Source organism: Notothenia coriiceps, unplaced genomic scaffold (assembly GCF_000735185.1).
Source record: "Notothenia coriiceps isolate Sejong01 unplaced genomic scaffold, NC01 NC01_scaffold00037250, whole genome shotgun sequence".
Classification (NCBI taxonomy): Eukaryota; Metazoa; Chordata; class Actinopteri; order Perciformes; family Nototheniidae; genus Notothenia; species Notothenia coriiceps.
Genome location: NW_011369951.1, coordinates 1,074,279 through 1,094,612, shown reverse-complemented (window position 1 = coordinate 1,094,612; position 20,334 = coordinate 1,074,279). Strand labels below are relative to the sequence as shown.

General features: G+C 43.1%; 2 protein-coding genes across 3 annotated transcripts in view; one reads left to right on the top strand and one right to left on the bottom strand.

The window, feature by feature from the left end:
- Positions 1-6,602: 6,602 nt before the first annotated feature.
- Positions 6,603-15,673, bottom strand: mgarpa (mitochondria localized glutamic acid rich protein a). Of its 2 annotated transcripts, none has more exons than XM_010795828.1 (5): positions 15,412-15,673; positions 13,012-13,112; positions 12,414-12,519; positions 8,210-8,554; positions 6,603-6,802 (listed from the first exon to the last, which is right to left on the bottom strand). In XM_010795828.1, exons 1-5 carry the CDS (start codon positions 15,485-15,487, stop codon positions 6,726-6,728), a joined length of 705 nt encoding a protein of 234 aa, XP_010794130.1. In that variant the 5' UTR covers positions 15,488-15,673; the 3' UTR covers positions 6,603-6,725. The 2 variants fall into 2 exon arrangements, with proteins under 2 accessions (XP_010794130.1, XP_010794131.1); XM_010795829.1 differs by lacking the exons at positions 6,603-6,802; positions 8,210-8,554 and adding exons at positions 9,509-10,359; positions 11,128-11,145 and having other exon boundaries at positions 15,412-15,659.
- Positions 15,674-20,141: 4,468 nt separating this feature from the next.
- Positions 20,142-20,334, top strand: part of LOC104967162 (fibrous sheath CABYR-binding protein-like) — a 3,091-nt gene continuing 2,898 nt past the window's right edge. The window contains exon 1 of the mRNA XM_010796578.1: positions 20,142-20,292. Within this exon, the coding sequence (XP_010794880.1) occupies positions 20,142-20,292 (151 nt within the window). The remainder of the gene's footprint in view (positions 20,293-20,334) is intronic.

Sequence of the window (20,334 nt, the reverse complement as noted above, 5' to 3'; positions counted from 1 at the left end):
TTGGTTTATCAGTTGAGTTATACTTAAAGTTCAGAGTAATCAACAGTTAAAAACATACTGTTCAAATGTTTTCTCCAATAAATGTATGTTTTCAAAGTAAATGGATTTTTAATAATCGTGATATCAATTATTGACCCAAATAATCGAGATTATGATTTTTGCCATAATCGAGCAGCCCTACCTAACCCTAACCCTTTACCGGGAGAAAACTGGGAGATTCGAGGGGATTCCCTGCGACCTCTCTAACATTACACAAAGACATCCAACATAAGATGTCTCCAACATAAGATCTTATATTATTATTGCACTATTTTACTTCCTTATTAATGTTTCTCTTAAGTTCATTGTATGCTGCAATGTTGGCGGAGCCTGAGATTTAGGATTAGCATTAGCAACAACTACAATATAGCTAATGTGCATTTGACGGAGAAAATGGCTGAAAACACGACTAAAATGAGCTGAAAGACCCTAAAAACTACACATACTCATTTAATCTTTTGTTAATACAAAAAAACACGGCGTCAAGTTGCCAAATATGTCCAAATCCAACACCATAACTTGCAATGTTCGTCTGAGATTTAAGATTAGCATTAGCAACAATTACGCTATACGCTAATGTGCATTTGATGATAAAACCTTCACATCTTTTCACGTTGAATCCTACTAAACGGTAAAGAAAGACAGAAAACACTCAAGTGTGTCTGCAGGATTACAGAAAGAGAGCTTAAGCCAGGGTTTCCCCCAAAACAATAAAGCTAACGCTGCCATGCTAAACTCAAACAGGATGTATTTGTTTTATCTTTGGTTGGCATTAGCTGCAGGCTGCTAGAAAATGAGTAAATATCTGAACCTGCCCCTTCCACAACAATGACATTAATGTGGACGGGAGCTAGTAATTAACGTCTCGATTAAAGTACATTAGCGGTAATTAGAAAGTCGCTCACACACACACACACACACACACCTCTTCCCTAGAGGGGCGTTTGTTCCGACCACCACCCCTAAGGAAAAGTGCCAAACAAAAGGAGATGTGTTCCCTCTGCACGGGCATGCATGTGATAATTGCAGTGAAAAATGTCTGACTTAAAGTGGCTGATGTTGGAGTCTAATGCCAAAGTAATGATGTTGCAGTGGAAAAAAAGTGGAGCTTCAAAGCAGAACCTGTCGTGGCTTTCTGACTTCAAAACAAACTGAAAGTCCTCAGGGCGGGGTTAAGGTGCTATCGTTTTAAACAAGACATCAGAGATTAAAGATTTATGATAGGAATCATGATAAAAACGATATACTAGAAAGCTTAAGCTTTTGTCCTTATTTACCACATTTATTATCACTTTTTTTAAAGCAGTACTTTGCCTTTTAATGTTGTTATGGCTCACGTGTTAGCAAACCAATGTTTAATTACACATTATCCTACATTTGGAGTCCTATTTCTGACTAATTTAAGACTGACTTTAAGCTCGAATTTTGGTCTCCACCCAGAAAATATTGAGCTTTTTCGGTGCTAAAAGCTCCAGGATGTTCACAAACTAGTGTCTGCCTGTTGTTTTGGTGCCAAGCAGGCAGTGTGCAGTTGGTTTATCAGATGTTTTTCCACTGAGAAAGCAGCTAAAAACGGGACTAAAATGACCTGAAAGAGGATTTTCTGTGTAAGTTCTCTAACATTACACATAGTCATTTTCATCCTTTGTTAATATTGAAAAAACACAGCTTAAAAGTGCCAAATGCTTCCACATCCAACACAACAAGAGGTGTACTTTTGGAGATACAAAGGGCAGCGAAGAAAGGAGACACAAGTGAGTTTGAAAGGGACAAGGTAAACAGAATGAGGCAAGGAAAAGGGAAGGAGACAGACAGAAGGGGAAAAGGGTAAGGAGTAGAAAGGAGGTCTAAATCCTTCTGAAGTGCAAACAGCCCCGAGGCGATGGATGGCATTAAGGGAAGAAGAGACCAGGCACGTCGAACAAGACGAGACAGAAACTCTTACTGAGCTTCTAGAAAACTCTGCCCCACCTGCAGTCTCTCTGGCAGGCTGAAAGACCTCCAGAAACACAGCCTGAGGGTGGAGGATACTCAGGTACTGTACAATGTTGAGATATTTGTACTTTACGTGAGTATTTACATTGTGTTGCTGCTTTGTACTTCTACTCCACTACAATTCAGAGGTACACGGTGTACTTTTACTCCATTGAATACCTTTACATATCTGGATGAATGGTGTGAAATATAATCAAGTGTTAAATCAGACTTTAGTTCCACCTGGAGTAAATCCACAAGCTACCCTGCAGAATACAAAGTCATTATATTCTGCTTTCACTTGAGGAACATTTTGAATGCAGGACTTTTACTGTAACAGAGTATTCCTACACTCTGGTACTTCTACTTTTACTCAAGTACAAGATCTGAGTACTTCTACTTTTACTCAAGAACAAGATCTGAGTACTTCTACTTTTACTCAAGTACAAGATCTGAGTACTTCTACTTTTACTCAAGAACAAGATCTGAGTACTTCTACTTTTACTCAAGTACAAGATCTGAGTACTTCTACTTTTAATCAAGTACAATATCTGAGTACTTCTACTTTTACTCAAGTACCCAAGCTGAGTACTTCTACTTTTACTCAAGTATAATATCTGAGTACTTCTACTTTTAATCAAGTACAAGATTTGAGTACTTCTACTTTTACTCAAGTACAATATCTGAGTATTTCTACTTTTACTCAAGTACAATATCTGAGTACTTCTACTTTTAATCAAGTACAAGATTTGAGTACTTCTACTTTTACTCAAGTACAATATCTGAGTACTTCTACTTTTAATCAAGTACAATATCTGAGTACTTCTAATTTACTCAAGTACCCAAGCTGAGTACTTCTGCTTTTACTAAGTACAAGATCTGAGTACTTCTACTTTTTAAATGAGTTTTATTGTTTTATGTCAGGTATATTTATGATGCATTGTGGGAGGAGCCTGAGACTTAAGCTCTTCATTGCCATATCTACANAAAGGTAGCGTATTAAATACATGTAGGGGAGTAGGCTACAATTACACAATTTACCTCTGAATTGTAGTGGGGTAAGTAGCCTACTACGTAACATACCATTTACATACTCAACTAAAGTACAAGTAGGCTATTTCTAAATCACAAGTACAGTAGGCTACTTGAGTATACAAGTTAGCCTATTTCCCACCTCTGGTCAACAATGTTAGATCTTTATGTCAACTTACTAATAATATATCTTGAGTATTATCATAAAAATAGCACGTTTATTTATTTTAACAAACCACGTTCTCCAAGTAAAATCTATAGAACATATAATGTTTAATCTTTTTGAAAAATAGAGATCGGACCATCAGTAACAGATCATCAGTCTTGTGTACAGATCAGTCCGATAAAGTCATGCCAAAACAGCGACATTTTACGCGATAAATACGGGTTTAAATATCAGCATTTTCCACGGAAGGCGAGTGGCAGCTACCGTAAACCTTCTCTTAACTCTGGCATCTTGAGGCAACTCCCGTTCAGCATGCGCAAACGCCACGGCAAGTTGTGGCATCTGTGGCATATACTTGCCACAGATACCACGGAGTAGCGGCCTCTGTGGCAGATGCCGGAAGTACTTGCCACTGCCTGCAGATGCCACGAAATGAGCCAGGCCCTACTGGGAGAATAACTTTGCGGTAGAACTATAGCCTACTGAGTGGAGCAGCAAGCTGTCAGAACAAAGTGAAAAACAAACAATGGCATAAAATATTATTAATATGTCGGGTAGCAATAGATTTATTTATTTTCTTCTCAAGAGAGTACCAGAATGGGTATTTTATATGTTAGTATTTCAAAAAATCTCCGGGGGGAGAATCCCCCTAGACCCCCCTTCTGTGGTTGGGTTTTCAGCACGTGTGCCTTTTTATGTTATACAGTTCAGTTTTGATTCCATCATCTCATTAAACCTTATTTAAAAGCATACTTTAGTTCTGTGAAGGGATATATGCACTGTATTTCACTTTAATTAATAATGCTGAAAAGAGTATATATTACTGCACGATTTTTTGTTGAATAGATTTGAGTGGTTCAACATTTTGGGTCGCAATCTATTGACTAAGGAAAAAGTGGGTCCCGAGGCCTGACCAGTTGAGAACCACTGGGCTAGAATGACAAATAGCGTTAGTTACGACTATTCCGTCAGCCAATAAATCGTTTAATCATAAACTTTATTACTTTTTTTCATTTTCAGGAGGACCACATGGGGTTCCAAAGTCAGTGTGGGGCAAAAACCATGTCCATGGGCCAGGGTCTGGGTTTTTTAGGCTTCAGAACCAATCTTTTAGTCTTCAGAACCAAAGCCTCTCTTCATGGTGATTGAACGCTGAATAAGCCCACATTCCTTGAGTGGCTCTTTGGTAACCATGAATTTGGTAAACCTTTGAAATGACAGGGACAGACCAAAAGAGTGAAGGTCTTGTGAAGGCCCTGTAGGCTATATAGGCCTAGTAAAGGCTTGACTAATGTGTGTATGTGTATATGTAAGTGTTTGAATGTCGACACGCAGGATTTTCTGGGATAAGATGTCAAAATAAAGCTGCAGTAGCTACAACATGGACAACAGTTTTCAGACTGAGTGAAATGTGAAGAATTCCAAGCAGCAACATCATCATTTCACGTGCTGTCTGCGACCTTCCGTGCGTTCCTGAAGTGAAACCACGATGAAAGTCACTGTATGAGGAGTGATCAGTGCCCAGAAGAGAGGGTTGATCAGTGCTCACTGCTCAGAGGAGAGGCAGCAGAGGAAGTGTACAGTGAGTTGTTGGTTAGGCTCTAATAAGAAAATTAGGAATATTTGATTTAATTAAATTCTGAATAAATATTATTATTTAATTTTAAATGCTGATGTATTAATTAAATAATCCAATAATCTATAATGTGAAAAACTGGATATTGCAAGTGTAAAACTTGATATACTTTGTAAGGCTATTGCTTATCCAACTATCATATCACATGCAATTTCTTTCCAAGTTTTGATCACCTCTCTTTAAACATCTTGAGTTTCTGTCACATTCATGAGTAGAACAAGTATTCAGTTTTCCATAAGTAAAATAAGTAATACTACAGTGCAAATACACTGTAACCAGCTAAAGCCCTCCATTCAAAATTGTACAAATGCATACTATCAAAACCTACTTTAAGTCAAAGTTGCCTACCAACTAAACACACTGGTTATATTGTTAGATGAATGATGCATTAATGTGTTCCTGACTTCATACTGCAGCTGGTGGGGAATATTCTAGTCTTACAACTATTTTATTTTATGATATTATGCATATTGTAATTCAGGGTAACATTTACATTTGAGATTAGAGAATCTGCAAAGAAACAAAAGTTATAGTTCAAGTGGAGTTAAAAGTTGTCTGAAATCACTTTTGAGGTACCCCGAAGTTTTATGATAGAAATGTATAGTATGGGTCCAAAGTATAGACTTGTAGGTCCAAAACACAAATAAACTGCTGGATGCTCACTTGCATGTGTTGGGCAATTTGCACAATTATCATACATTGCATAGGCTACTTCAGTTTACTGCACCTTCCTCCACTGGTGGCATTAGCCGCTTTCAAACCAAGTACTTAGCCGTTACTTGTCCCCGGTACATGTTCCCCCCCGAACGCTTTAGTCCCTGGAACTGTAGACCGCGTTCTCACCGGAATAAGGCCCCGTCCACACAGAGACGATATCAGTTGAATCCGCTTACGTTCTCTATCGTTCGTCCACACAAGGCCGACACGAAAACACGGAAAAAATATATATATCGGATTCGGAGCCCGAATCCGATACACGTTGATAACGACTCCCAAAGTGGGTAGGTCTGAGGACGAAACGCTTGCGGCTCCGTGTGTACGCCCTCTACGATCATTCCCTGAAAACACTAGTGGAGCCTCGCCGCGGCAAAACCGTGCCGCGCCACACTAATTGCGCAAGATGAGGCCCCCTCCGCGAGGTGAGGCCCCACGCAGTCTGCGTGATCTGCCTGTAGGGAGGGACGGCCCTGTGTGTGTGTGAAGGGGGGGTCAGTGGATCAGAGTGGCAGGTGACGCTCACTGCGGCGATTAACCACCCGTCAAAATGCTGCTGGGTCGTGTCTTCCGAGTAAATCGCCAAAAGCGCCGACACCTCCTCATCACTCCACCGCTCCCATGTTTTCTTTTGTGTTGCCATAAATTAGTCTCTCTCCATTGGTGCGCTGGGCTAATGCTATGGCTAATGCTATGGCTAATGCGAGCAAATAAAATGGCAGCTTCAGAAAACCTTTCGGAGTTTTACGGGGCGTGGTTTGCAATTCGNCCTCTACTGGTGCAGGGGGCCTTCTTCTACTGGTGCAACCTCTACTGGGCAGGGATTCTTCTTACTGGTGCCACCTCTACTGGTGCAGGGGGCTTCTTCTACTGTTGCCACCTCTCCTGGTGCAGGGGGCTTCCTTCTACTGGCGCAGGGGCTTCTCTACTGGTGGCAACCTCTTACTGGTGCAGGGGCCCTTCTTCATACTGGTGGCAACCTCTACTGGTGCAGGGGGCTTCTTTCTACGGTGCCATCCTCTACTGGTGCATCAGGGGCTTCTTCTACTGGTGCCACCTCTCCTGGTGGCAGGGGCTTCTTCTACTGGTGCAAGGGCTTCTTCTACTGGTGCAACCTCTACTGGTGCAAGGGCTTCTTCTACTGATGGCAGGGGCTTCCTTGTTTCACCAGCGGTTGTCCAACTCTTCCTTGTCTTCAGTTATCTCTGGAGCCTCTAGAGCAGAGGCAGCAGCCAGCGGCACTGAAACACAAAATCCAGCCATCCAAACATCACTGGTGATCAAGTTAAAGTCTGTTACAGTCCTCTCTGTTGGACAAGCAACGCATTTCAGAACTGCCATTTCTTGTTAGTATTTCCCCAGAATATACAGCAGTACTGATATACATGTTGGTGTATGTAGGTCATCATGCACCGTTCCTAGAAGTGCAAACCGTGCAGAAAGAAAGGGTTTTCTCAGAAGTCCCAGTGCAAAGTGATCAAGCAGGTTTAGTGATAAGGAAAAGCTATGACATTTAAATGCATTTATTAAGTGAGCATTTTAATCATGATCAATAACTGAAAATCTACAATAGCTCCAAAGACGTACATTCAAGATGAGACATTTTTATAGTTTACAGAAAAATTGTAAATTTAGAAATAAAAAATTATGTTTTTTTTTATTTAGAGTGGATTGAAGGGTTAGAAATACCCTTCCTAAAAGCTTCTGATACAAATGACGTTAAACAGACAAATTAAAGACCGCAGTAAAGCTTTCCAGATTGAGAAAAGTTTTATTGTGTGGTTGATGAATTACCATTCACAGTACTCATTTTCCAGTTATAAGCTAAATAAAAATATGATCACATAAGTTAAATAACTTGTAATCTAATGAGCTCTTAAGATTTTCACATTACACTTAGGAAAAGAACACACTAGCAGTTACAGAGTCTGCAAAGGGCCATCTCGCCCTGAGATGGATAAACAGAGATTTCAATGTAACACAGCGATTGGTCAAATCCCGTAAATTAGCATTATGGCCTTCATTTCTAAAAGATACCAATGATATCACAGCATTTGAGGGGTGTTCCTGCTTGTTCTCAGAGTTCGTTTACTACAGAATTAGCTGGTGTTCAGTCATGTTAAATAACGGCCAATACTTATGCATGTATGTATCTATTCACAGTGATCACTTTTATTTCACCCATAACTGCAAATAAGAGTATGTGGCGCGCAGCTGTAAATCGGAAGGAACCGGTTGAGAGGATGAGCTGCTGCTTTTAAACATCCCTCGGCCCATAATAATCTGAACAAATATACATATCACACAGCGATCTACACTGCACACCAGAAAAACAAACACTTCATTTGCAGAGTGTTGGCCTCTATACCCATTCCAATAAATTAAATACAGTGAAAATAGACATTTTACGGAAGACAGAAGAGAAAGATCAATAAGAGGTGAACCCAGGCACCTGAGAAGCAGCTAACCCTTCAGTGGTTGTGACTGTGACTGGAAGTCACTGCTCATTATTCCCATTGTGTGAGGGAAGAAAAACACCTGGTGGTTAGACATAGTGGTAGTGTGTGTCTCCCTGTAGTGCGAGTATGAACCTCAAGCCTCAGGCCTCAGGGGCAGCTGCCTCCCCCCCTCAGGTGCAGCAGGCGTACCGTTGCTGTCGGACTCCTCGGCGGCGGCTGGTTCTGCGCCCGCCTCGGCAGCCTCCTCCACAGCCTCAGCTGCGTGAGCCACTTCTTCAGCCACAGTCTCCACTTCATGCGCCACCTCTGCAACTTCCTCCGCCACCTCGGCAACTTCCTCTGCCACCTCGGCAACGACCTCCGCCACCTCGGCAACGACCTCAGCGACTGCCTCTGCTACGCTCTCCACCTCCCCATCAGCAGCCTCCCCATCAGCAGCCTCCCCATCAGCAGCCTCCTCTGCTCCGACCTCAGCCTCTTCAGCGGCCTCTTCCTCGGCTGCTGCCTCCTCCTCCTCCTCCTCCTCCTCTCCAGCTGGAACACAAGAACCAGAAGACGTGCATCAGCCAGAGCAGGGCTAACACCTGCCGTTGTGCTGAACTAAAACCAATTGCTTGTTGAATAAACATTGTTCAATTAAAACAAGTTGAACTGAACTAAAAGCCATTACATTTTGTTTCAGTTTATTTTCTGATGTTCCATTTAAACTTGGTGCATTATTTTGTAAACTTGACATCACAATTGATCAGTAGCTAGGTTTCCATCCACAGTGTGGACATTGGATGAGGTGTAATGCCTACAAAATGTTGTTATGCAGTCAAATGTAGGGCGTTCACTTTTTGTTGGAAAGTCAAATCACAATGTAGAAAATAATTAGCAGAGTAACAATCTTACTGAATTCAAAATAAGAGGAAATAAACATTGGCACACTGATGAAGAGTTGGGTACAAGTCACCTGACTGTGTCCCGGTTGCACGCTCCAACAGGTCAACTATCTACGCTGAGAAGTGATGCCTTGAAGCATTTTGGATTTAACACCATGGATAAAAGAAATCATGGATAAAACAAATAGAACCCTGCAGCTCTGTGACTCTTCAACTTTTAGCAAGCTGCTGCCTGTCATTGATCAGTTAGCCTCTGTGTATCAGAACTTAATATCATCTCTGTGACAACCAGAGAGAGGGACAGTTGGATGGAAACATAGCTACTAAAAGCTGTTCATGCTTTCCCTGCAGTCTGATCCAGAAGGACTACCTTTAGATCACTGACTAACAAATACATCTGAGGAGACACATTCACTACATAAAGTGCATGCAACTCAAGGACAGGAAGGAGAACGACAGACAAGAAGAAAGTGAGGAGGGGGGAGGGAAGGGGAGGAGAGGATTAGGATGCAGGGTAGAGGGGGTCAAGGTGAAACTTGGTTCTTACCATCCAATTAAAAAAAACTATCTGAACTCTGAAAAAGAGTCTGACACTGAGACGGCCCAGTGGGTTGTGAATCTTTAATACTACATTAACATCCAACACAAACACACAAAGTGGTGGGACGGCTGGTACACACTCCAGCATGGACTGTTGGGAGGGATAGACGACTGCTGGCACAGTGGGGTTTCATGATAACGTGGTTCATTCTTGAGAATACAACCTCCTCCCCACTGAAGTGGACAATTTGAAACGTTTTTAGAAATACCTCAAATCTTCCTCCTCATGGAAACACAGCAGTCTCCTGGATAATGTGCCAACTATAGGCTTTTCTGTTATAGCCTTCATTGGGTGTTAAGTGATATTTGAGCATTGATGCCTATGAAAACAAATGACATTATTAATACTATTTTCCTTTTTTTATCTATTGAAAGATTGGGAAGGGGGGGGGAGAATGTTTATCAGTTATTAATAAAAAGGCCTTTGAGATTTTAAATCCAGAAGATTGTCAGTGAGCAGATAAATACGCAGTGTACTGCATGTTGCCGCACGATGCCCGTTGGATGATGCTAACAGACTCATATCACTCACAACAGTGCATGCTAATGTGTTAGCATGGACGTCCCACATAAACAATGCTATTCTTTTTAGCTTCAACCCTAGAGTGTTGTTGAACATTTACAGTTGCCAAACAAAAATCTGTCAGAATTGGTTTGAAATAATTCGATCAAGTCCATTTATCCTCTTCAGACCAAACTAACATAAAGCAGCAAAAAAAAGAATCTTCACAAAATGTCCCGAATATCCTTTGTTAGCAGTACAGGAGAGGGGGGGGTTTGTTTCCCATTCAGATCCAAAGAGTCCAGTGCTAGGACGAATCTCCGGCCACAGAGGACCTTAGCTTTAGCATTACACTGAAAGAGTAAAGACAGAGACAGTTAGAGAAAGGGGGAAGAATCAAATCTGGGTCTTTCAAAAAGGCCAAGTTTAAAAAAAGAAACATTTACAGAACAATCTCATCATCAATGTTACATCAACCACAGAGTACAGATGCACTGGTGATGGTAATGGGAGCGCTATAAGACAGCTCTGTGTCTTCATTTAAAGACTGTTTTAACTAAAGCCTTTTCCAACACATAAGGTACGAAGACTCGGTTTGAATCTAAAGTCTCCGACACAGATATGCAGAACACAATGAAGAGAGGGAGGGGCTGGGAGCAAGAGAGGGGAGACATTTGTTGACGGGGTGGAGAGACTGAGGTCACATGGGAGGTTCAAATGCAAAGTATAGAGCTCCAGGATAGCTCAGAGGTTAGACCTGCAGTCCGCTGGCTTCCAGAGCCAATCAACAAGTCTTCCCCTCTCTCCCCTTTCACCTCTGCATCTCCAATAGAAAGGCACTCTTTGGCCCAAAGTATAGCCATGACTAATGTGCATGATTCCAAACTACATACATCTAAATTGCTTTGAATCATGCCTGGCCTACTCAAGCCATGGAACCATGAGTGGAAAAGACGCACATTGATTTATGTGATCATGAGCTTCTAAAGCCACCGACGTTAGAGTCAGTTAGTTGAACGATAGAAGCCCAATCAAGCCAATGCAAACCTCTCTGAGAGCATTCAGAAAGTGATGAAGCAGCGATGACGAATCATGCTAATTAGCTGCGTGACACAACTTACCCTCATCTTCCTCTCCACCTGCAAGCAAACACAATCGTCAGTGCCGTTTCACAGAGAAACAAGCCACTTCAGATGTTGAGCACTAAAGACATGCAGGGTTAAGCAATGGAAACAACTCGGTCTGTTTAATGTTCTCTTTACGCATTCTGCTTCACATAAAACACATTTCAATCAATTGAGTTCTATCCATCACTGGGTCATGCCAGAGGAACATTCATGTACAAAGGCATATCTGCCCATTATATCTCAAAATGTGTGGGTGCAAAAAGTGCATCATTTGGTAGGTGACCAATCATTCCTCTCAGGACCAAAAGCTGCAGATCGTAAGCTCTCAAAGGTTGTTCTTCATTTCATGTGATAAACATAATCATGTTGATACCAGCAGTGAGACAGACTCTACATAAGCCAAATTGTTTACAAAGTGGATTTATCTCTCGTTTCTACAATGTGCCGCTACTGCTATCAGAACACAAGCATTTGCCATATTTGCTCAATCCATACACGCCGAGTGGATCACGTAAACCAATCTCCTGAGATCAAGAGATATCAAAGAGGATACACACAGTCGCGTGCTGGAGCGGATCATGTTTGTGTAAGAAGGAAATGAACTTGTGCTGGGGAGAGGGGGGGGTTCAGGACAGGAAGTGCAGAGGTATTGAACAGCAAATATATTTATATATATATATATATATATTTGATTTTTTTTGTGGAGCATACAAGGCCAATCACAGTTTACTCAAGCTGGGACCCAGCATGCACCTGGCTCGTGTCCGCTGCAGGAAAAGATTGTGGGCTAACCAGGACACAGCGAGTGAAGGCTGTTTTTATGTTCAAACTTGGTGCTCAAAAGACAAAGTTGATGAACAATGTTTCCCTAATGCAGGGCACAGTATCGGCATACAGCTTTAACTATTGTTTTTGTTTCTTTACATTGTTACTGTTGCAAATTCAAAAATTGCACTGCTACAGTTTCTGTTCCACCGTGTGTCGAATAATGGACTCCGCTACACTTCATTGTGTAACCCTGTTTAGCATAATACTAACAAAAGATCCTTGGAAAGGGACAATTAAAGTGACAACAGATGAGTTATCCTTGGAGCTTTGAAACAAAAGTATTTGCCAAAAGAACCCCAGCTATAAGGAGGTCCACCCTAACCTGGGTTCCACCTACACAACAAGAACAAGAGCAACTGAGCAAAGTTTGATCAAGAATCGTGTTTAGCCTGAAAAACATGAGCTGGTGTAACCTGCTGAAGTGTGTGGAGCAGTGGCTGAGAAATGCTTACTCTTAGGTGGCCAAGGTTTAGGGACCCACTCCGTCTTGGGCCGGGCTTTGATTTCTGAGATGCGATCATTGAACCTGTTGCTGTCAGAGGACACGGTGCTGTAGGCCTGTGGAGAGAGGAAAGATTCACAACTTGAGCATTCTACTCATTTCCTATTCCTGAAGCCAGAAGTGCTCATTTCAGATCCTGCGCAAATGATGTTATTTGATAAGATAAGCTTGTTGGTTCTGGATGGTCACATATCATTGTTGTCAAACAAGTAAGGGATGCTTTCTTTTCTCATTAATGACCAGCTCACTGCACACTACCCTGCTTATTACACTGCTACTTCATAATACAATCGAGTATTTTATTCACTATACTGATTTTAAATTATTTTATTGATTTAGGAATGATCGTATTGCTTCCAAAAAGAAATTAAAAGTCTGTTCTGCGGCGTACCAATGGCTGAATCTTCCGCCACAACAGCGTAACTTAAAATGAACGGCAGCACTGATTGAGGTTTTCTAACTGTTGGAGTCTGTTCACAGACAAGTCTTTAAAAGTCATGTAATAAGTAAAGGTTATATCTTCAGAGAATAGAAACAATAGAACTTACGTAGGACACCGAAGCAACCAAGGCTCCTCCACACAGCAGGCTGTACAATATATTCTCTACGGAGCCCCCGGGCATGGAGGACATCTGACGCCGCTGCACAACTGAAAAGGGTTAAAAAAAGTCAATGTTAGACCTTTCTCAAAAATGTCCTCAATTATGTGATAACGTGTTTGATTTCTCCAAATGGAGCATGGAGCATTGGTATGTGTTCCCACTTTCACCTCCCTCCAGGATCCCAGAGGGACCGGTTTTATGAAAGGAATCATTTCAGACAAGGATCCACCTTGCATCCCCATTTCACACAGCTCTGCAGCTCTGCAGCTCTGCAGGCTTTGAAACCCCACAGGGAGGAGTAATGTGCTGCAGGCCCAACAGCATCAGGCTGTGTACAGAGGATCGGGAGAAGCAGCCTAAGGCGCTCTGCTGGCTCATGATAACCGCCCCTCTGATTGGATTTAGCACAATAGATTAAAGATACAAATATGCATGTCAGGGCTTGCTTGAAGCCTCAAAGGTGACACTCTGTACACACCCTTGGAAAGGAGACAGAAAGTGGTTTCGTATTTTATCTGTTGTTAAGCATACAGCAAGGAGCTTTACAATTCTGCACACAGTACGATTAGGCACATTTGGTGATGAACCATTCTTTTATTTAGTTTGCCATTATCTTGACTGTGGGAATATTTAACAATATTAAAAAGGAAAGAGAAAATCCAACACTGTTTACGATGAGACCCCAGTCAGCATTACTTTCTGATACTGCTGACAGCCGCTTCGTACATAAAAAGGGGACAAATGAATAGCTTCAAATTGTTTAAAAATGTCCTCCATTATAATAAGCCGTTCTTGTGGAGGTTAAGGCGGATGGAGCTTTGTCCTGTCCACTGTTGAGGGTATTAAAACGCTACGTATTCTCAGGAACTAATCCAATATCCAGGGCTCTAGCACGACTTTATATACACTGGCTAATCGGCTCAAGAGCTGGTGGTTCAGGTGGGAGCGTTCATGAGCAGTGGAGGGGACGCAGGTCAACGACTCACTGGATTAGACCATGATACCATCCTCTGGTTAAGTGGGACCACTGGAATGGAGAGGGGCTTCATGGGTCTCTTTACGGAGTGGACAGTGGACATCTCTTTCATGTAATCTCTTGAGAGGCCACCAGTCGTGCCTGGCAGTAAGACAACAGGTCAGCCTTTGTGGGAAGGCTTGCATGCTAGCATCTTTTTTTGGACATTTAGGACACAGTAACCTGAAGGAGTTGCCTGAAGCAGTCAGAGGCCAGTCACTCTGGACATTAGAGAGGAAGGCCAAGCTCTTCAACAACATGTTTTTATTAAAGTGCAATTACTGCTACCTGACCATTCAGAAGCAACAAAGTCAGCTGCAAGCAAATGCCTTTATGGTGAAGCACTGAGTGACTGTTTTGTGCTTAAGTCTCATTTTGGTATCTTTAGTTACCTTAAATTAAGAGGTTCTCTTTGACAAACACATGCCCTAGCCTGAAAAAACCTGTGGAGGTTAGCTGGAATGAGGACTTGGATACAGTGTGTGATAGAAGCATGAGTCAGCTGGCAGACAGGGTAGTGTGTTCTGCAGCTCTGCAGGCTGCATTAGCTCACAGCACACTGCCCAAACCTTCATTCTCCTCCATGCTTATGTAAGGTCATCACAGACACACTGCAGAGGTGTCCCGCGTGCCTCTGCACTCTTTACATTACAACTCCGTCACACCACGTGACTGACAGCCATGTTACACCACACAGTATAATGTCTCCACGCTGCCTGCTGAAGGTCACACTCATGTATACATGCAGTGGCCTTCATCAATCTGGCAATTTGTAAGGAACCTTCATTGACCTTTGCCTCACAAAGAACCTGCGTGGCTCGTTTTTTTAAGCATGAATGTTTCGGCTCAAGTGACATTGCAGTATAAAAACAGAACAGGTATTACACAAGCTGTGAATGTATCCGACAGTGTGCAGCTCTGTTTAACGCTCAGCAGGGGGCACACAGCAAGTGTTCAGTGTCATTGTAATTTTTTAATTTTGATAATGCCTACAGCTTAAAGTACAACCATACCTCAATGAGAAACCCGCCGAACAGACTAAATAATTATGAATAAGAGACTCTAATGCACAGATGTGTTGGAGGCCAGCTCCTGTCACAGTCCCGCTGACCTTCACATCTCAGGCAGCCATTGGCATTCCTGCGCTCGGGGATGCAGCTATGCAGTGTAATTCGCACGAGGACACGGTGTACTATTCCTGTGAATTCAGTCACAGGCTGCCTCAGACAAAGAGACCACCTCCCGTTACACCACAGAGTGTCAGAACCACATTGTGTGAAAGGGAATAATTTAAAAAATGCTTTATTTTCTCTTCTGCTAATGAAACTCACCATCTCGGGGCAACCTGTAGGCTGCTTTCCGCGCCAGAGGCCCACACCTCTGCCAAGCTGCTCTGCAGGAAAACATCGCTGCTCCGATTTCTCTCCGGTGTGTGTCCGGGCTGCTCTCACTAAGGCTGGCTGCTCGGCTCGGATCGGCGAAACGTGTGCTGTGGGTGGCGGAGGATATACTGCTCTCTGTTGCGTGTTGCCGGTGTATGAAGGGTGCTCACTGCCCAAGAGCGAGAGCAAGCGAAATAACATGTATGGGAAGTCGTTAAGACCCCGGAAGAGAAGGCGGTACTAATCATCTGGCTGAGACCAAGCCCCCAGGAAGTGCGCGTATATATATAATGTTGAGTATACCTGCTGCAGAGCCACTATTTCAAGTATACTACGCCATCGAGTGGCGCCGAATGCTGGGCATTTAACATGCATTTAAACAGTCCTTCGGCGCCACTTGATGACGTAGTATACTTGAAATAGTGGCTCTGCAGCAGGTTTACTCGACATTGAGAAACGGCCTCAATGTTGAGTAATACGTCCATGGTAGTAATAAGCGCTTTCGCACCGGAGTACTTTTCCCCCCGAACNATAAGGACAGCAAACAGCTAAATGTGCGCCCCAAAATAGATAAATGTTTTTGTTTTACAACAAATGGCGAAGCAAATTAAGTTGTTTGACTGTGGGGTAAAAAGTTACCCCACAGTCAAACAACTTAATTTGCTTCGCCATTTGTTGTAAAACAAAAACATTTATCTATTTTGGGGCGCACATTTAGCTGTTTGCTGTCCTTATTTCTCTATGTTAAAAACTGGTTGCCACTGTTGGCAACCAAAGGCCAATAAGTGGTTGAAATGTTTTCTGAATGGTTGCCAATGGCAACCTGGCAACCGTTTTGGAGCGTCCACACAGCAGCGTGCGTTGACGCTTGGCGTTGGGCGTGTCTGAAGCTTGGGGAGTCAACGCGAGCAACGCGACCAACAACCAATCACATGAATCTCCCGCCCCCGACATACAAAGCAAAAAACATTCCATGCTAGCTATATACAGTATACTGTCTATGCCTGCTAGCATTCCATTCAATGTTAAAACGAGGTACACTGGATATAAACTCCCCAAACAGGCGAAAACCTACCAGTTTCACCCACTATCTCTGCCACCTCCCTCCATGCCTGGCTCCTCCGGTTTGTATCCCGGTAGATGAACAGAGACTGATCATACACCACCGGGTGATTCACTACCACAATGATTATTTTCTCCTCCATTTTATGGAACATGTAGAAATGACCTGCGGTATGGCTCTCGCAGCATACACGCGGTTTGATTGGCTAGCAGTTGTACTGGCAGATTTTCATAAACGTGATTTGATTGGCTGACGCATCCGTCGAATGTGTGGATGGGCCGTTACTGTCGAGCACTGGCCAAAAGTGACTATTTGTGGAGTAACCATGGGAGTAACGCTAGCCGCTGCCATGTTGCCAGGTTTCGAAAAAACTAAACGTAAAATCTCAATAAAAAAACAAACGCAAATATTTCATTTTAAAAAGTCAAGTCCTTTCAAGTCATCCGTCTCAATCTTAAGTCAAGTCTCAAGTCATGAATACCAAGTCAAAGTCAACTCAAGTCTTTTATCAATGTTAGTCAAGCAAGTCTCAAGTCCACAAATATGCGACTGGAGTCGGACTCGAGTCAAGTCATGTGACTCGAGTCCACACCTCTGCTGCGACTGTTAAACACAGGTGTGCAGCTTGTTCATTAAAGCTGCTCACATTGATTTGCAGAACCTCCCAACAGACTCACAGACACACAACCCTGACATAGTATCACCATATTTCTGTGTAATAGCTAACATAACAACCCATTAGTCATTTTTGTTACGACATGATGAATAGCAGTACTCAGAGGTGGGAAGTAACTAAGTACTTTTACTCCAGTACTGTGCTTAAGTACCATTTCTAGGTACTTTTACTTTACTTGAGTATTTCCATTTTATGTTACCTTGTACTTCTACTCACAAATGGGAAATAGTTTAGTTTTAATCCTCTACATTTATTAAACAGCTTTCGCTATTTAAAAAATATGAATTAATTTAAGTCACAATCAAATTATTTAAATATTTTACAAAAAGTCAATCACAACTGTGTTTATCTACAACTGTATTTATACTTTAAGTACATATTTTTGATACAACATAATGTACTTTTACTTAAGTAATATTTTGTATGCAGGACTTTCACTAGTAATGAAGTATTTTGACAATAATGTATTAGTACTTTTGCTCAAGTAGCATCTGAATACTTTTTCCACCACTGGCAGTACTATATTTACTCTTCTTTCAGCTCTGTTTTGGTCCCCACCAGCTCCTGAGAATGATCTGGCTGTTAGCAGCTGTCACTTTCTTTACCTTCTGATTTCTCACTGTGTGCTGCTCAGCATGTTGTGTACAGTCAGTTTATCAGAGCTTGTTTGCTGAAAGCAGCCGCCTGCTGTGACTGGAACAGGGTTTTAAGTGCAGTTACAGTTAAGTTCCAGGCTATAAAATCAAACTAATTTTCTTAAAGGGCCTTCCAAGTTGCTGATTTGTTGATAATAACTTGTGCACAATTTTTACTGAGTTACTGCAGTGAATTTCCCTGCAGCAGTTGTGCCGCTTTCCCTCATCGGAAAAGTTTGAGTTCAAGACGTTGACAGTCCTTTACTGGTTTAAATTTAGAGGCGACAACAAGTCTGTTCAACATGGAGCTGATGTTTTTACAGCAAATTCTGAGCAGTTTGATAAAACCCCCTGAGCTATTTCATACTGTCACAGGGTGTAAAAGGTGTTCCTTTCAGATTGCTCTTTATATTGATATATCTATATATATTCTGCTGGCGTTTCATCAAATGGACATATGAGTTATATATGAGTCAGTCTCAGCCTCTGGAGAGAGCCTGATCTTGGGTGTGCTGCACATTGATCCGCTCTGTGGCCCGGACCAGTCAGAAGTCTGGAATCTTTTCTGGGCTTCATGGCTTCAAGTCCAGATTGGGGAGGGGAAAAAAAACCTCAAAGTGACTTTGAATAAGAGATGAAAAAACCCAAAGAAAAGCTCAAGGCGAAGAGAGGGAGGAATGACAGAGAGCAGTAAGAAGCCAGTGTGTGGAGAATTTAGCAAACCAGGGCCATTGTTATCTTGGTAGCAGATGGAGACTGAATTGTGTGCATGTTCTGTGATTAATGAAGGTGTTTGTCAATAAGACGAAGCAGGCGGGATATTATTCATCAGTCTGGCAGGAGGCTCTGACTATAATTGAAGATTGTTTTCTCGGGATGTGGAGCACATAGAAAGAGGAAGGACCTTTTTCGAAGGAAACAGAGCTGATAGCTGGGACCAACGTCATAATTTAACTCCACGGACCCTTATCCGGGGCAGAAATCGCGTCATTTGCAGGAAAAAACGTCAAAGGAACCTTCATATTTAATAAACTATGAATTTTCTCATTCATAACACTCTGTTCGAAGTCTCACTATGGGATGCGCCTCAACGCGTATGCAAACAGAAGCATCAATCTCATTACGCCAATCCTGATTGGCTGGTGATCTTGACGTCTACGTCAGGGAATCCACCCACCCTATAAGTAGCTTGCGCTACAACGCAGCGTCATTCAAACACCTCTTCTTGCTTCAGAGCACATCTCGAATTATCAGAAGCCGGGCTAGCTTAACGGTCCACAGACTGAACCCAAAGCTAACATTCGGTCGACTGGCGCTTGCCGGTTACTTTTTTGCTTTGCAAGAAGACTGATCAATATTAACACACCAGTTAATATTGTAATCTGCCTCGCCGTTTCTTTCTTTCGAAAAATTACGGGTAAGGTTTGAGTTTTTTCTTCCAAGCTAGTAACATACCTGTTTCTAGTTTTTTCTTCTCTCCACACCTGACACCACGGTAGCGAGGACGTTCTCTTTTCTCTCTCACACCAAGAGGACGACGGAGATAAAACAAATAGAGGTATTTAACACACCAGTAGTTAATATTCTTTAAAGAATTAAATCTACGCCGTCGGCTTTTCCTTTCGGATTGTAGATGACAAGGTTGGATGTGGTTGTTTCTCGTCGCGTCAAGTATACGTAGCGTGTTCCACTCCACAGCATATGACACCGAAGGCGAACAGAGACGGGGACGCTTCTTCTCGCCTCTTCACCAGAGGAGTCAGTGATCTCGGTGGCTCGGCTATGCGGCTGCGGGTTTAAGATCGTCAGGGCCACGAGACGAGCTGCACACCAGGTCTTGCGCTCGTTCCTGGCCTCGGGCTGGAACACGCCCAGGAGGCCCATCTGTAGTCGAGTTAACTCGTGGCTCTGTGCGGGCAATGTGTGGCCCGGTCTTTCACCATTAAGAGGCCTCGCGCGACGGCTAGCACGCAAGCTACGCTCTGTCGGAACATGGAATGACGCCCCTCATGTCCGGCTGATTCGCTCGGCCGGACATGCAAGACCATGGTGCGTGTCGCGCCGCAGAGATTGAGCCCGCGCGCTGTGTGCAGTAGCTGGGGCTCAAATAACAGGGCGGCAGCCCGCTGAACCAGGAGGGCCCCGCGCCGTGTCAGGGCCTGGGGTCGCGGTGGCAGCAAGACCCGCGAGAGCGGTAGCCCTGGCGGCTGTGTCAAAATGCTGGGGGTCCCAACTGGACCCTCACCATGTTTCCACCCCCGCGGAGGGATGTTCCGAGTTGGAGCTATATCGGAGGAAGAAGAGGATGGCCTCTGAGTTGCTCCTGTCGACTCGGATGAGGCACGAGGATGACATCTTCGTTCATCGGCCTCCAGGCTGGCAAAGCGGGAACAGATATTCCGGGCTCTCCGGGCGAAAGCACACCAGCTTCACCGCCTGCCTAAAAGTGTGGACTTGCAGGCGCGTGTGTCCAAGCGCTGGCGTCCAGGCCTGGACTT

Bases quoted from the DNA above. Each gene is read 5' to 3' on its own strand.
- mgarpa (XM_010795828.1), bottom strand. From the start codon at position 15,487: ATGTTTTCCTGCAGAGCAGCTTGGCAGAGGTGTGGGCCTCTGGCGCGG. The intron at 8,555-12,413 runs GTAAGCATTTCT...CTTGTGTTCCAG, and splicing joins TAAACCTTGGCCACCTAAGA to CTGGAGAGGAGGAGGAGGAG. The intron at 6,803-8,209 runs GTACGCCTGCTG...TTTGTGTTTCAG, and splicing joins CGAGGAGTCCGACAGCAACG to TGCCGCTGGCTGCTGCCTCT.